At 40.5% G+C, this 17095-nt stretch overlaps 1 protein-coding gene across 13 annotated transcripts in view; it reads right to left on the bottom strand.

Annotated features, from left to right (window-relative positions):
* Positions 1-465: 465 nt before the first annotated feature.
* Positions 466-17095, bottom strand: part of TCF12 (transcription factor 12) — a 159846-nt gene continuing 143216 nt past the window's right edge. For 6 of the 13 annotated variants that reach the window (XM_066328485.1, XM_066328486.1, XM_066328497.1 and 3 more), the window contains 7 exons: positions 16624-16695; positions 15684-15890; positions 9325-9439; positions 8346-8517; positions 7136-7368; positions 4142-4297; positions 466-2758 (listed from right to left, as the gene is read on the bottom strand). In XM_066328485.1, the coding sequence (XP_066184582.1) occupies positions 4155-4297; positions 7136-7368; positions 8346-8517; positions 9325-9439; positions 15684-15890; positions 16624-16695 (942 nt within the window). In that variant the 3' untranslated portion in view covers positions 466-2758; positions 4142-4154. The remainder of the gene's footprint in view (positions 2759-4141; positions 4298-7135; positions 7369-8345; positions 8518-9324; positions 9440-15683; positions 15891-16623; positions 16696-17095) is intronic. The other 7 variants (XM_066328492.1, XM_066328495.1, XM_066328489.1 and 4 more) reach the window with 5 other exon arrangements.

The raw sequence follows: 17095 nt of genomic DNA, 5'->3' as shown, positions 1-17095 counted from the left end.
ACAGACAGAGGAGCTGGATCTGCTGTCTTTGATGTGCTGGAACCACAGACTCTCCCCCCGTATTTCCACAAAACCTACAGATGGAGCAGTTCAGATGTAACTTGGCACCGAACTTCCCCACACAAAGGGGCTCAGATCTAAGCCCCTGATCTAACCTGTCTTCAGGACAGGCAAAGGACAGGAGGGGGCTGTGCCTGTGGGATCAGCTGCTCCTGGTTTGCTGTCTGCCTGTGCAATTCCCTTTCTGCTCTGCAGCAGCAAACAGCTCAGGCAGTGCTGCTCCTCAGGCACGGGGCATTTCTGGCCTGGCTTCACAAGAGCAACAACACTTCTTGTGCCTGCAACGTGCTCTGCTCCTTGAGAATGTGTCAGGCTTTGTTCTGATAAAGGCAGAAGAGAGGTTTGCCACTGTTTTTCAAGCAATACGTTGCCTAGGAGGAGAGAGAAATTTAAAAAACTCACTGATTTACCATGTTAAAAAAAGATGGCACATTTATTGCTACATAAATGTTATATACATAGTGTTTTCTGTTACATTGACAGAAATTTTTTGAACTTCTTGCTGCTGGTTGGAAAGGTTTATCAGCAATACCTTGAAATTTGACACAGGGTACAAATCTGCAATAAACCAACAATGGAAACTGGAGAACAAGATGAGAAGCAATTCATCTCGGACAATTAGCTCTTACAATACTCCATAGGTACTACACGGTATGCTAGAACCCTACTATGGTCTTACAATGCTATTGTAAATTTCTGATATTAATGAACAGGTTATGGTAAATAACCCTACATTTTTACTACCTAATATAGTAAAATAAAGTAAGAAACTTTTTACTGAAAACTTTTTTTGATTTCAAAAATCTAGAAAGAGTAATATTTAGAATTCAAGAAATTTTCTTACAAGATTATTGTATAAAAGACTAGCTACAGTGAAAAATAAGCCAAATGTTTTTTTCTTTCTATTTTATGAAGGAAAGCTTCTGGGCATACTGCAAAGTCTAATATAGCCAAAAAGACAACAAGCTTAGAAGGAAAAAGGCCAGGCAGTGGCACGTGATCACTTTCACACGTCATAAGCAACAAATTCCGTTTAGCTGATAAACACTGAAATGAAGAACAAGGCCACAGATATAATCAGGTGTTATTTGATGATATATGCAAAATAAAGTAATAGAAATGAGTCCACTAATTCCACAAACTGTTTTGTTAGGAACCATCCAAAACATGAGCTTATATTCATTAGTTTATTTTATCAATCCATCTTTTGTTCTTTCAAATTAAATGACTTCAGAAAAATTATAGTTTTGTTCCTGTTTTGTGTGTGAACCAATTGCCAGTGATGAAAGATGCACTATATAAACAATAGCTCAGACAACCTTGGCTTAGGAAATTTCCTCCCATGGTCATTGCAGTGGAAGACAGTTTCCATGGAAGTTCAAAGGGATTTTAACCATTTCAACACACCTGTGACAAAGGAATACTTATGGACACTATTCTGGTGGAGAAACATTTAAAGGTTTAATGCTAATATGGCTTGGGACGGGGGTATTTGCATTTGATTCACACTATTTTTTCTCCACTGACAAGCCATACAACATGACATGATAGTTAACGTGTACAGGAAGGAAAAACTGGTGACCATTGCTCTTAAGATTCCATTACGTAATAAGCCCACCTTGCTGGTGGTTGTATCATCACACTACCTGCCACGGTGAATTCAGGATTTTACTATTCACCAAAGTTACAGCCTGAAAAAAATCTCCTTTGTATTTTAATGCATTTTGTGCTTACATACAGCTAACACTTTACATGTACTATATGTAGTACTTACTGCTCGGAAAACAAAGCAACTCTAACAAAGTAGATTCTCCCCACCCAATTTACACTTCACATTACAAGCTTTACTATGAAGCCTAGAAGCCTAAAAAGGTTTTGTTTATAATTAGAAAAAAAAAATGTTTGAGGAAAGTCTGAGGGAAAATAAAAATCACTTTTTAAATCCAAGAAATGTTATGGTCACAGTATTGCTCCAGCCTGCAGCCTTCATGACGTCTCTGAGTGGCCTGAGGCACAGAGCTCAGTATGGAAGGGGAACTGTGACCATAACTGTTCAGATTACCAGAGATCAAAAATAACATAAAAAAAGCTATACCAAGGAATAGTTTCCTATTGCATGGAAAACACTAGTCATATGGCAAAAGGAGAGGAAAGGACAACAAAAGACTTTTCCCTTCCTTTTTTAAGACACTAATAGGTATGCTGGGAATGCTACGGGTCGACGGTTGTCACTGCTTTGTTCTCTGAATGTGAACAGCTTTAGTAAATGCTGGCATTCAGTTGAAATTTTATCAGCTTTTAACATGTTAACTTTTCCCTTTATATGTAGACCTTAACAGTTCCATAACAATAAATAAAATTTGTAGTTACAATGCATTTGTCAATTCAGTTTAGGCACAAGGCAACTTCCACAATGAGTGGAGAGATCACAACAGTCTCTGATTGTGCAGAAGCGACACACTGCTTGCAACAGAATGATATGTTCAGAGTATCTCATGGGCTGAAATTCTGTCTGAAGATCTTGTATCTTCACTCCTGATGCAGGTGTTGACCAGTAGCTTTGATCATAAGATTGCATTTGGGTTTCTTGCTTCAAGTGTTTTCTCCTGTCAGGTTTGTGTCTTCATATAATGTTAGTTGTCTGTGTCCTTGTGAAGAAAGGTCACCTTCTGTGTATCCTACCAATAATTCTGGAATTCTAGAAAGAAATTTAGGAGAAGAAAGAGGTTGTTAGGAAAAGAATAATTTTAAAACTTAGTATCAACACCAGAGACCTAATTTAAATTGGATTTGGTGGCACGTTCAGGTGCAAAAGAAAATCACACTGAAGGGCCCTGAAATCCGCTGTTCCAGAGATATCCATCTTGAACATGATATATTGAAGAAATTACGCTGAAGAACCTTCTGTTGGGCCTCTCTGGATATGGGAGAAAGAATAATCTGCACATCTCAGACCTTCAATTTATGTCTGACTTTGCTCTCCAAACCAAGCAGGAGACTGCCAATTTCACTCCCTCCTGAGGGTAAATTGCCATGTTCCTGTACAGCCTTTTCTGTCAACGTCACACTTCAGTCAACCCACAAAGTTACTGCTAGTAAAAAAGCAAAGACACCAAACCTTTCAAAGTGGCTCTTTATATGGCAAGAACAGACTAAATTGGCTGTAAATCAAAAATTATCTGACAATTCCAAAGTAGCCAATGGCTCTTGTATGAAATAAAACAAATTAAAGAAATTCAAAGCATTAAAAATTACAATATACACAACAAGAAACCTCCCAAAACATAAAATTTAGTAAAGTTCTAAAAACAAGGGCACTGAACCCAGTTTTTTATTATTTTTGAAAGTGGCAGCAGCTCTACTGGAATACTCTTGGGTTTTTTTGTTGTTGTTGTTGTTGTTGTTGTTGTTGTTGTTGTTTTTTTTTCCTTTCAAAATCAAGGTTTCCCAACTATTTAGAAAACCAACCGACAGCAAGAATAAACCCAAAAGACTGATATTCCTGTAAGGCCTCCCTATGAGTGTGTTTAAATGAGATGTTACATACTGGGCTACCTTGCAAAGCTGCAAACATTAAACTATCTTCAGCAGTACAGATTGTGACTTAAGACAGTTCCTTGTCTCTTGCTGGGCAAATGAGAAGAGTTAGAATGAGTGGCCTTGAGCCAGAGAGCAAACCTCTTTGGGATGAGGAGTCCCCGAAATTGTATCAGCACTAGGAAACAATACATGGATTTTTAAATGAACTAATGTGATATTTAGACCATTTAAAGATGTATAATTCATCTTTATTAAGCTCGGCTTATCTAGCAAGCTGTTCACTGTTCCTCTGATGCCATGCCAAGAAGGCCACCTGAGCCAAGAGATGTAGCCATTGGCAACAAGGCACGAAAGTAAAGACACTGACGACAATTTCTTGGGGTTTTCTTACAAACCCAAACAAAGCTGCAGCCTTCTGCTGAGAGATGAGAAAGCACAGAGAAGTGTGGTGCTGCTGGCAGCTCAGGAGCCAAAGCCACCATAGCCAGGTGTCTCCCCACTTCAGCCAACACAAAGCAGCAAGAGCCGTGGCCTGACGTACCTGGCTGGTGTGTTCACATATGACCCATAGGGTTGGTAGTTTCACTCAGGCCAGGGTGGCTTCCTGGGTGTGCTGTTGGTGGCTCTGCCGATACGGCAGAAACTTTTTCTTCTTCCCTTCTCTTAAGGCAGGCTGCTTTAGGGTTTAGGTTTCGTTCTGTAACAGAAAAATCAGAGTTCTTAATATCCCACACACTGACACCACAGGCAATATCGATACGTGAACCCTGGAGCAAAAATAGCTCTGCAGCTTCCCTCTGCAGCTGCCGACAGCCCCTGTCCGCCTGCAGGTGTCCAAAGCTGCAGACAATCACTACTGAAAGTCCTGCCAGACAGCTCCTAAACTGGTGTTTAAAAAGAACACAGACAAAAGCCAAACCCAAACCCTTTCAGCAGCCTACATACACCTTCAGAAACTTTTAAAAAACACCTCCTTTAGCAGCATAAGACACTGAAGTGCTGTATGAGACCTTTGTGTGATTTCCAATATAATAAAATGGAATTTATCCATTTTGTTGGTAGGCTGAAGTCTTACCAACCTTGCTGACATCACACTACTTTCAGAAATGTTGCTGCTTCTTTCTTCCCAGTATTAGCCAGCTGTTAGGGCAGGGGAGGCAGCACACCCTGAATGGGTAGTTCTCATCAGCCTCCATCTGTGAAGTCACCTTGTACCCATCTTGATTCAATCAAAAGACTGTGATGACAGTCACATACAGAAGGAGCATTAATTTTTTTCCAAACCCTATTTCCTCTCACATTAAAGTCAATACTTTATAATAACCAGCTGTGGACCAGCTACCAAGGTATTTTCATCAGTGTGTTTCCACTTCCCCACTTAGCTTCAATAGATGTAGATTTGGATCAAATAATGACAGTTTCTAGAAGTCAACTGTTTCTGTTCTTCAAAATGGCTTTTCGTGAATCAAATACAGAAGATGTAAATTACAGGGGTCCAAAAGACACACAAAAAACATGCAATATATTCCACTGTGGAATTTAATCAACATTTGAAGGTATTTTCTAGCTGTCAGTGCATTCTGCTTTGCAGTTGGAGATGGCAGATACAATTATAACTGCAAGAAGTCTGCCAAAACTGAACAGACAGCACAAGCCCTTCTCTTGCACTGCACAGGCACCCCTCTAGTAACTGCAGTTTGCTGACCCCTGTGCATTTTAGCTCATCTGACAGAGACTATTTTGGATGGACTTGATAGTTCTGCTGTCACCAAAGTCATTATCAACAGCCTCCTACTGCATTTCCTTAGGGATGAGCACTCCTAAAGAGTCTACTGGAAAAAAAACTCCAAAACTGCTAACTTTCCTTAATCACAGTTTTCTTTGTCTGACTGTGGCTTGCCTTGAAGTTTTAAAGATTTAATTATGTGGAAACTTTGAAAGGAAGTTGATTTACAGTGCTTTAGGAAATGGAAATAAAATCCCTGGCCTACACAGAGAGCTTAAATCTGAAATGGTTCATTTTGAATAGCACCAATCACAAAATGAGAAGCTTCATTATCAGCAGAGAGAGGAAATTGTTTATGCAATTACATAAAGCACTGTGCAAGCTCCTGTGGGTGTCACACAAAGCTCGGGTCACTCACTCCCAGGAACAGGTGCAAAGGGGGACGGGAGGACACACGGGAGCCAGGCCCGGACACAGGGAGCACAGGGAATGTCAGGAAGGGAAGTTCTCCATTTCCCCTGCCTGTGCAATGGGGCCAGTTTAACTGTTAGCACACTGAAGAAAAAGATTTCTCCCACAGACACCAGGGTTGGGAGTCCTCTGACTGAGGCAGAGTGATTTTATTAACATGGAGCTTCCTGTGAATTACAGAATCTGTGAGAGCAGGGAGATGGACTTGTGCCTTTCAATCACCAAAATCCATGCTTGATTAATGTCCCTCTGACTTCATAATACTCAACCTTATCTTCTAGACCACGGCATGCATTTTCAGACCAAAACAGTGCCTGAGGTCTAAGTCTCAGAGGCACAAAACTGCGTTTTACAATGGCCCCAGCTGCTGTCTCATCTGCAGAACAGTTGCTTTGTGCTTTGGAAGAACTCTGGCTGGAGACAGTGTGTTTCTTTACTGACAACTGGATCAGTAAAAGTGCCTGAAAACACAGCATCTCATCCTTACTGCATCAAGTACACAAGTTTGTGTTAAGTTAGTTATTTAATCACTTTCAATAAACTACTAACTGTTGCTTGGATCTTCTGTGCAAAATGCAAGCAACAAATGAGGAAAAGGAGGTAGAACTGAGGTACATAAAAGTAAAACACTGTTATCACTCAGTAACATCAGTGATTCAAAGATGTAGGGCACTGAGCTAATACAACCACTGACCAAAAGCTAGAGCAAGGTGCCCCTGAACTTCAACATGGCTTTGACAAAAGTATTAAAAGTCAAGTGTGGCTTCACCAACTCACAAGAACAGAACAGTTGAAGAAGCAAACATGATTCCTTGAACCATCTCTCCTTATGAGAATGAATGGCACAAAGCAGTTTTCATTCTGCACCTACCAGCAGGCCTATTGTTTCTTTCTCAGAAAAAATTAAAGTAATCAGAGAAAGAAGATTCATGCAAACCCAGCTCTGACTCAATTAGAGTAGAAATTTCCTCCCTCCCCAGGACATGTTTAATGCAATAACTTAAGAAAACACAAATAAATTCACTGCATTTTAAACATTTCAATTATATGGAGTTTCATCCTAAAACAGATCTCTTGTTGCTGAAGCTTTTATACTACTGAACAAGTACTTGTTACAACTTAAAGCAAGACATATCAATTTGTTCATTAAACAATCTACCTTGAAAACTTTGGTGAAGAGATGACTAATTGAACAGGAACAGAAAGGTCGAAGTACAAACCTTATACTCTGTTCCCCTTTCCAACACACTTTCAGTAGCTCACGCTGAGCAGGTTTCAAGAGCCCCACACTGCTCCGTGGACAAAGCTGCCACGGGCCTGCCCCAGCCCCTGACTGACCTCTCACTTGCTGCTCCAGGCTGAGGATCACAGCCACAGCCTGGTGCAGGATCAGCAGCTTGGTCTGCGGCTTCTCGCTCTTGAGGTGCAGCTGGCACATGCGGCCCAGCTCCTTGAACGCCTCGTTAATGTCTCGCACGCGCAAACGTTCCCGGGCGTTGTTTGCCATCCTTCTCTCCTTCTCCCGCTCGATTTTCTGCTCTGGGTTTAAATCCTCATCTTCGTTAGTACTGCTGCAAGAAAGGAAACGTGACGGGGTATTGACATCTCACTGGTAATTCAAACAAGTGATCCTGGTGCTGCCTCCAAAGAGGTGAAGAATAAAATAATGTCCAACAGAGTTTTTTGCTATTTTCCAATACATCACCTTACATAAAAATGCATTTAAGGAATTTTCAACTTCGTGTGCTTATTTAAGATTTTTAGTTTTGCTAAAGACCACACTGGCCAATTTTAGAATGATTTTTTCTTCTACTACTCAGTGCAGCGCTAAACAGTTACATTTAGAATTCTTCAACTGCCTCAAATGATACCAAGTTGCATAGCCTTTTGAATATAGACTCACCCAACTTAGTCTAAAACTGCGCAAAACCTCTGTTCTACTAAAATTACCACACCAAAATGCCACTGACATGTGTTAATACAGATTATGCTGCCTGTGGTTGCAAAATTTTGATTGTCTACTATAACCTCAAATTTCAGTGCTTTTATCAGGCCTATCAGGCAGATCCACAAGCATTTACCCAGTGTCAGCTCCAGCTTTGTGTCTGCGGCTTGGGAGGGGACAAAGTGTTTCAAGAGGATAATTAGCCACAGTGTTTCACCTCAGGCTCCAGGTCAGGAGCTGGAGCTCTCCACGGCCACAGACTCACGTCTAGAAGGGCAGCCCTGGCCAGGTACAAAGTATCACCAATTTCTGACATTGTCCCCTGCTCTGTGCTGGGCAGGACCCTCAGGCTTTTGCTGCTTACATGTACAGGTAGACATTATGCATGGCACTCATGCCTTGACACACTTGACAGATGATTTTCCCAGCAAATCCTCTACCTTGTAGTTAAATATATATAGATAACAAAATTTTTCTCCCTTTCAGCTGCCTATTGGTGTATGCACTGCACAAAAGCCTTAAAATAAATTTATCAAATGTAAGGACAATGTGGCACTGAGCATTATCAAAGCACAGATTCTCCCGGTTATGTCAGCAACGCACCTTGTTCTGCCTCTGGATGAGACCTTGATATCCTTCTGGGAGGACTCATCATCTGATTTCATGTCATCTGATGAGGGGGGTTCATGGATATTTTCATCCTTCTCCTTATGTTCAGACTTGATTTCTGTTGGACCTATAGCCACAGACTGGCTCTGTAAGCCACCCGACAGTGCTGCAAGCAACCAGAGAGCAGAGTGAGTGTCACAGCACTGAAACTGCACAGAACCTGGCAGATAGTGGCACTGAGGGGCCAGAGCCCAGCACGAGGCTGGGGAGACAACAGGAAGAACTAACAGAAACAAGAAATCCTGGTAACACTGCTTTATGTGGACATGTGTCATGGGTTATAAAGCAATCACAGCTCACAGGGCAGCTTGATTGGTAACAGCTTAGTCTAAGGAAAAAACTATTTAAGACAAAAAAGACATTGAGTGAAGTACGGAAATTTGCACCTGATGTCTGGGCTGCAAATTTAAGGGCAGAGCTGCACTGACATTGAGGCTTGGGTTTAGGCTGAATGTGCAACACCTCCTAAATGGTGCTAGCATGCTAATAACAGAGCTGACTTTTGTTTTCTGCAGTTTACTTCTTGAGCTAAAAATGGAAGGAACTGTAAACATGGGTGTGGAATGACCTCCTTCCATTGGCTGTGCTGAACTCTGGTCTCAGCCCACTCCAAGCTTTCCTGGCCGACTGGGAAATGGCTGCAGCTCTGCAAGTGGATCATGGCCCCTTAAGCTGCAGGGACATGGCTGTAATGCAGCCCTCTCTTGAAATTATACTGGGATAATTGAGGGATGCCCTCAGAATTGTTGCAGGAGTCCCTAACAGTGGTAGTATATCAGATATGGTATTAATTTTAATTTTTCAACATTATCTATGCCCCTATCCCTTGCAGTGATGCCATTTTACCAAAATCTACAGCCTCACTGGCTCTGAACTACTGCAGACCCGGTCCAGAATTTAACTGGAAAGTTACCTCTGTAGCTGTCTTGTGTTTTATGATTTAGTTCTGTGCTCTGAGCAGAAACTGTACTGGGAAGAACTGAATGGTTGCTGTTGAGGTTGACACCTTCTTCCCGGTGAGTCCCAACCTAAAGCAAGGCAAAGCAAAGATTTCTATTAAGATGTGATTCAAAAATTCTCAAAAAATAGAAGTTTAAAACACTGAAAGTATTTGCTGGACTAGAGACCAGAGTTAAAATTCTCACTGAATAAAGGAAAGATTTAGTTGATAGATGCTGTTACACCGAAACACCTGATTACACCTTACTGGACTGGGACGTGTCTCCAGCAGTGACCAACCCTGTTTGGAATAAAATAATTCAGGTATCCAACTATTCTTACCACCTATTTTCTCATCTATTCCTTCATAATACCTTATGATTAAATTTGTGAGCAGCAAGCATTGAGATGAAGAGTCTTGAAAAATTCTAATTTTGCATAAACTTGAATTAATGATACTTATGTGAGACAGCTTTGAGTGTGCATACCTAACTTGAAGAGGCAACTTGTTAAAAAACTGCTGCTCAATACCAAAAACTGTCATCAACTTTTATTAAAAAAATATTTGTTCAAGAAAAAAGAGGGAAAGAGACACTACCTGTATTTAAATAGTTTGGAACACAGACTATTTAAAGCTTTTGATTTCTAAAGCCACAAAAGTCCTTAAACATTTATAATATAACCAACATAATACAATTAAACAGTTAAAAATGAACAAAGACAAGGGGTTCTACTATTATTTGTATAGTTACAAAAACTGGCTACAGATGAAGCTTTTTATTGGAACAGTAGCAAACATGTCAACTAGAAGATTAAGCCTTTAATTAAATAGGTTTATTGCCTGGAGTTACACATGAGAACCACTGTTTTTCAATAAATCCTTCAATCCTAGTAAACTGCTGAGCTTTGAATCCCTCTTGAGTAATTAATGCAGCTTTTACCTTTCATGTCTTAGTATGGGTTTTACCCAGAGAGAGATAAATACCCTTATGCAAGTTTATCCTTTGTTTAATATACACTTGTTTCTGTAAGCTAATGCACAGGAACAAAAAAAGAAAGGGGGAACCCCCCTCCCCAACAACCCACAGCTAATATCAGGTCATTCCGGGCTGCTATTTGTATCCATTGTTCTGCAGAAAATCTCCTCTTGTATACTGTGGAATATCTGTTGCTATTTCAAGTATATTTTATCTTCCTCTGCGTGTAATAGGCTTTGTTTGTGAGAAGTTCTACTCTGGATACAGTCGGCCCAGCTCCTGCAAAAGTCATGAACTCACTGAGGGGAAGGAGCTGAGCCCGGGTCCTTCAGCCCAAGAGACAAAACTGGAACATGAAGCTCATTCTCACACTGAACTTTTCAAAACTGAGTCTTTCCCTAATTATGCCTTGCAGGTTGTGTGTTTTATTTTCTTCTTCTGGTCATGCTTAGTCCTAACACTTGAGGGTGCTTTTATTCAAGCTACAGACTATTAATTGTTTCAGGGTCGGGTTTGTTCCAAAATCTACTTCTTAAAAAAGGTAAAAATTTCTTAAAGCTGTGTACAAACATAGCAGCTGCCAGAACACTGGCAACTTTCAAATCTAGAGCTAATCTAAAGGCAATAGATTAGCAAATCAGTTCTGATAAAGGCAGAGAACAGAGAAATAAAACCTGCCTTCAAGTCCACGTTCCAAATCTTTGAAACCAAGATGTACAAATTAAAAGCATACAGTTTAGATTAACAGGATTTACACAGAAATGTGTAAATTTTTAAGAGGTAAAATGTTACAAAACCGGCCATAACACTGATTTTTATCTGTGATCTATGATATATGAGAAAATCCAGTCTGGCAAACAAACAAAAAAAAAAAACCCAAACGAAATGACTAGCTGAAAGTCACTGCATCCCCTGCAGGGGCCAACAGCTCTGTTTGCTACAGTTACAACTGATCGGTGGCTACTTCAAGCTACCAAAGATTCAAGTATCTCAAACACTGAGTTCCGAAAATTCAGTTTGCTCTCCTTTCCCTGGACTATAGAGAAAGGGCTCTCCCCATCTGCATTTCAATGGAGCACAACCTCAGGCTTCCTTTAAGTCTTCTGAAAGGCGTCCGGGGCCATCAGCTCCGCGGCTCTCGGAACAAACGAGCTCTCGACGTGTTTTATCGCTATTATTTCGAAGCGATTCCCAGTCAGGCGCTTTCCTAGCGCGCCAAGGGCCAGCTCCGGGGGCGGCGAGCTGCCGGCGGCTCCCGCCGTGCCCCGGTGCGGGGATCGCGGCGCTGCGGCGGCTCCCGGGCACTCCCCATTTCCATAGGGCATTTCCATAGGGCATTTCCATACAGCTGCCCGGGCCGGCAGCGCGGGCTGTGCCCCGGCCTCGGAGCGCCGGCCCGCGGGACTCGCGGCAGCTCGTCTCCAAAGCAAACGAACTCGGAGTTAATTCATTCTCTCCGGCGCTAATCCAGCCTTGTTTCCATGGTCTCTCCTCCCAAGCAAAGCTCGAAGCTTCCCAGGCACACAAAATGGGAGGCAAACGGAAGGCCGGGCTCTGCCGCGCCGCAGGCGAAGGGAGAACAGAGCGGGGAGCGCAGCGCGCTCGGGACACCGCGGTCACATCGCTGCCCTTCGCCTCCTGCCTCCACACAGCACAGGGCTGGCACCCAGCGCAAGCACAAAAAACTTACCCCTCGGTAACCCCGGGATGAGAAAAACAGCAGTCCTGTCACAAGACTGTAACAAAGACTGCTGTTGCAATTTACCAGGTCAACTGTATTAATTTTTTTACATTTCAAGAAAGACTTGTACACAGAACAATCTGCAGCCTCACTGACACTTTCAAATTAAAAAAAAAAAAAAAACAAATCTGAATGCAGAACATATTTCGGTTGATTTAAGTGGTAACATTTGGGATCTGAAACCAGAAAACCAGTGAAGTATTTTAGGCAACTATATAAAAACTAGACAAATCATGGGCAGCGATGACACACAACTGCATGTAGGAGAACCAAGAGTGACACGTGGGGAAAGGATGTCTCCGTCCTGTTAATACTGGTTCTGCATCTCACACTTTAGTTTGTTTGATTATTCATTTTGAGCACTTAGAATTGAAAGCTTTTGAGAACTGGAAAATAAAAATACCACTCTCGGTCTGAGTCGTTGAACTTTTCAAACCCTACTGGCTGGTCAGTTTGGCTATGGTCATTAAAACCATTTTAGCCAAGGTGTGCATAATCAAGGCAATGAAAAGGGCTTTGTAATCAAGAATTTTACACTTCAGACAGCTCAGAGTTGTTCAGTGGGAGCATAACCTCTGCAGGGAAACAGCAGCTCTGGAAGGGTTTTGAGCAAGAGCAGAAGCTGGTGTTGGCAAAGCTGCTTAACTGCCCTTTCGTGCTTCTACTGGAGCAGGCACAGGGCACAAAGAGGGAGATCACCCATTTTCTTAGATTCCTGTTATACCTGAAAAAAACCCTCTGACTTAAGGATTGAGTTTCATTCTTAACTGAGTTTCCAGGCCTTTTATTTATTTATTTATTTTTAATCAGTTCAGGCTGTTCTTTTTCCATTGTATTACAATGACAAATAAAAAGCAGCTTGAATAAGAACAAAAAGTATTACTGCTTAACTTTTCAATAATACATGAAATAAAATACAAATCAACTTCAAAGGCCAGTTAGCAAATATTTGATGAGTTTGAGATATTAAAAATCTATTTGAATAAGTCTAATGGCCAGCCCAGCTAAAAAGAAAACAAGACCATTCAGAGCAAGCAGGAAATGAAGTCAACTAGAGTTGTAAAATAAATCTGGCTCAAAAATTAAGCAAATGTTAAAATAAAACCATGCCTGGTTACACTAATTACATAAAAAGGAGTTAAATTACTCATTTCCTAGCTCCTTCTGCCAAGATCATCATCTTCAAGGGAAATTAAATTTATTTCTTTCTTTTTTTTTTAAAGAGCAAAAATGTTTTGTGCAAAGATCCCACCCTCCTTCAACAAGGAAGTTTCATTTAGTGCTGAATTCCAATGAACGTTTCTTGATCCTACGTCAAACAAAAGCTCAAAAATTGGTAATCACCCTTATCAATGTTGACATTTCTCACTATGTTAACCCAATATTCATTATTTTCTTAAATTTTACTGGATGTCATCTCAAGTAAAGCAGTATTTAAATCCAGAATGAAGGCTAGATCTTACAAGGTTCGGGCTGTGTGTCAAATCCTCTGCCCTCCTACTCACTATTTAAAATGATCACCAACGTAATAGTAAATAAGAGTTTGAAATGAATCAGTTACCGAAGAAGAATCAGCCCTGATACTTGGGGGGCATTACTGCACTGCAGTCATCACTAATAAAGCACTCAGTCTGCAGCACAGCCAGATGTGCCAGCCCCTGCTCTGCACCTATTTCAGGACTCCATCCTAAGCCACGCTGAGTTCCTGCAATTGCAAATGATGTCAAAGGGCGCTCTTTGGGGACTGGGCAAGGCCACAACAGGATGCCTTCTGTTGGAGCCAATTATTCTGATGTAACAAAATTTAGGTTAATCCAAGAAATTCTTTAGCTGACTCACTTCTCAAGCCAAAACTGATCTGCAAGCTTGTTTCACCAAGTGAAGATGAAATGTACAGGAAATTTTTTTTTTTGCCTTCTTAATTTAATTCTAACAGACAAGCATCTGTCAGTCAAATAATTAGATGATAGATTAGGTCTGTGTTACATTTAAGTTACAGCTACATTAAACTAGAGAAGATCAACGAACTTCTGTCCACTTTGGAGAGCCATTTTCTACTGCCCCTATTTTAATAAAAACTCAGTTGAGAAAATATTTATCATAGCTTATTTAAAAGAGAAACTGAGATTTTTTTTTATGTACATTTTGGCACTACCTGTATTTATTTGACTGTGTCTGGCTTAGCAGTATCAGAAGTCACAGAAAAAAATTGTCACTGCAGTTTCAGTCACTCACTTTACAAGACCAGAGGGGGAAAAAGTTTTCTTTTCTATGACTAAATTTCAGTCTACCCTAAAACATGGTAGAACTTCAACAACATTCTTAAATATTAAATCTCAGTAGGTACTACAAAAAAAATCAAAAGTACTTCTGCATCACTTCTTTCTCTACTAAAAGTAACTTGTACAGAGAGCTGAAGTTGGATGTGCATTTGGAAAGTGCCCCCTCCCCAGAGCCCCCAAACACACGCAGCTTATAGAAAGCAACCAGTTCTTTTTGATGTTTACTGCAGTGGTCCTGAAATTAATATAAATGGATGTGTGATGTGCGAATGGGAGAGCCTGGAACTAATTCTGTTTTATAGAATACAAACCCTTCAGCAATTGGGGTACCTAATTATTTTGATGATAGGTGAAATTTTGCCTTGATCACACAGTACCCAGCTGTGAATCTGTTTTATAACAGAAAATTTCACAGCATGTAACTGGTCTTTAAAATTACGCTGTAAACATGCAAACACATGGCACCACTAAAACAAGCATGTTTTTAAAAGCTCCTTTTCCTTTAAGCATTCTTGAGAAGGGTCGAATGAAAAGGAAGAAAAAGGGAGGTGAGCAATGCTACAAATAGATTCGTTTACTGTGTAATGCTTTTAGCATATTTCTGATCTATAAAAAGCTCGACTACATTTTTTCAGAACAGTTCACATTTTTAAAGAAACTAGAAGAGATGGATTGAATTATTTCACCCTTCTTGGGGATTAATCTGAAAGTAGTTTCCTTTTCATTGTTACTTACACTACAGCTGTGCTCAAACTCCTTTTCGTTTAGAAAAAAAGTTTAAATTTTGAGCCTGCGCACACTATGGTTCCACATTCCAACAGCTTCCTCCCAGTCCTCTGCCAGCATCTGCTATTGAAGACTAGTTCCAATTTACAATAAACAGCTTTTCCAGACCAGAACACTTGAAATTCAGTCCTTCTCGACTGCTTTTCCCATTCAATCTCCCTATTCACCATTTCAAGGAGAAAACGGTTCTGCCAATTATTACACATCTGGAAAAAATGCATGTATAAGCTGAAACGCTCTCAGCAGAAAGTTTCAGCTTTCTGCATATGGTCACAGCAGGATTTTATGGGCCACTGACCAGGCCAAAATCTAAATTTTCCCATCTTTTTCCTCCCCCTCATTTCTGCCCACCCCCACTCCAACGTTCTAATTGGAAACCCATAGCAGGTGCAAGCTGTCTGCCATCTTTTCCTCCACAAGAATCTCAAGTGGTTTCTTCCTGATAAATATTAGTCTTACAGCCCAGTTCTACCTCAGTAGGCTCTGCAACAGTTTCAACGCATCAGCTGTAGTCGCTTTGCATAAACATGTTTTATAACATCATTACCATGGACGCTTGTCTGTTGGCTGTTACAAGGCTGGATGCTCCATAGTTTGAGTTCAGGCTTCCAATCGGCCCATTGTGGGATGGTCCCAATAAACTATGGATGTCTCCATGGGCAGCTGACAGGCTCGTGGAAGGCCCCACGGCGTGGTTCCGCAGCACATGGATGGCATCATCCAGCCTGTCCAGGCGATCCTCCATCCGGGACTGCTGTGGGCATGCAAGAGGGACACGACAGCGTTACTGAACACATCCCCAGGCTCCACACCACAGCAGGCTCTAGCTCAGAGGTATTACAGATAGAAGATGAACTGTGGTATCGAAATAGTATCAAAAGACTTTGAAAGCACCTACCAGCACTACAAACAAACAGGAAAAAGAAAATATTATCTGGAGATTTTGTTCAAGATAGCATTCATTCCACAAATAGGTGGCAGCTTTGAAAGTGAAGCTTATTATAAGGTTAATGTTACTCAGCTGCTATTATATGCCATGAAAAGAAAAAAGGACTTGCTACAAAATAAGCTAATGCAGGACAAGAAAGAATGATCACAAAATCAGCCCCACCATGCTGGAAACAATTAAGAGAGGCAGTGGTTTTTTGAGAATCTGTATTACAAAAAAACTGGACAAAACTTCAAGTTATCATTTTTTAAGACGGACCTTCAAACAGATCAGGTATTTCAGAAATAAAAGCGAGTTATTTGTGTCGAAGTCTGTCTTAAAATTACTTTCTTTTAATTACTTTCTTTTAAAAGGAATACAAAACAAAAACAAAACCCAAAGCAAAACCAATTCTGACATTCAGCTCTAGAAACTGAAATAGTAGAAGGTTGGAGTCAAAAGATGGGTCATACACTACACTAATTTAAGTTTTTAATGGGGAATCCGAAGGAAGCGTTAATTGAAACACAAAAAGGCACCATCTAAAGCGAAATAGTACCTCACAGACATCCTTTAAGAAGGACATTGCATCTTGCAAATGCTCGTGAAGTTGCTGTTCAACTCGATTTTTCTGGCAAAGTCAAGACAGAACAGGAAGCAAAGCACAGGTTAAGATTAATTCAAAAAAGAGGTGAGGAAACGGCTGATGTGCATGTCAGCAATAAATTGTTAGTCAAGTTAATGCAACAGAGATCTGATTATATTAAGATAAGAAAAGGCTAATATTTAACACTGCAGTTATGTTAGGATTCTAAGATGTACATAACAATTATATTTAATTGCAAAAATATTGAAGGAAAGAAATCTGATTTAACTTATCATTTATTCTTGTTAGACAGAAAAAAAAAATAGAAATTACATCTGTAGAAACTAGAAATATTAAGCAAGTAATCAAAACCTTCCCTCAAATTTTCCCTGTTTCCTTCCCAACATTGTATCGGAAATGTAAGAAGGAAGTCAGTAACAGAAAT

Source organism: Sylvia atricapilla, chromosome 13 (assembly GCF_009819655.1).
Source record: "Sylvia atricapilla isolate bSylAtr1 chromosome 13, bSylAtr1.pri, whole genome shotgun sequence".
In the NCBI taxonomy this organism is placed as follows: domain Eukaryota; kingdom Metazoa; phylum Chordata; class Aves; order Passeriformes; family Sylviidae; genus Sylvia; species Sylvia atricapilla.
Note: the sequence above shows the minus strand (reverse complement) of the source record. Positions and strands in the feature narration are given on the sequence as shown.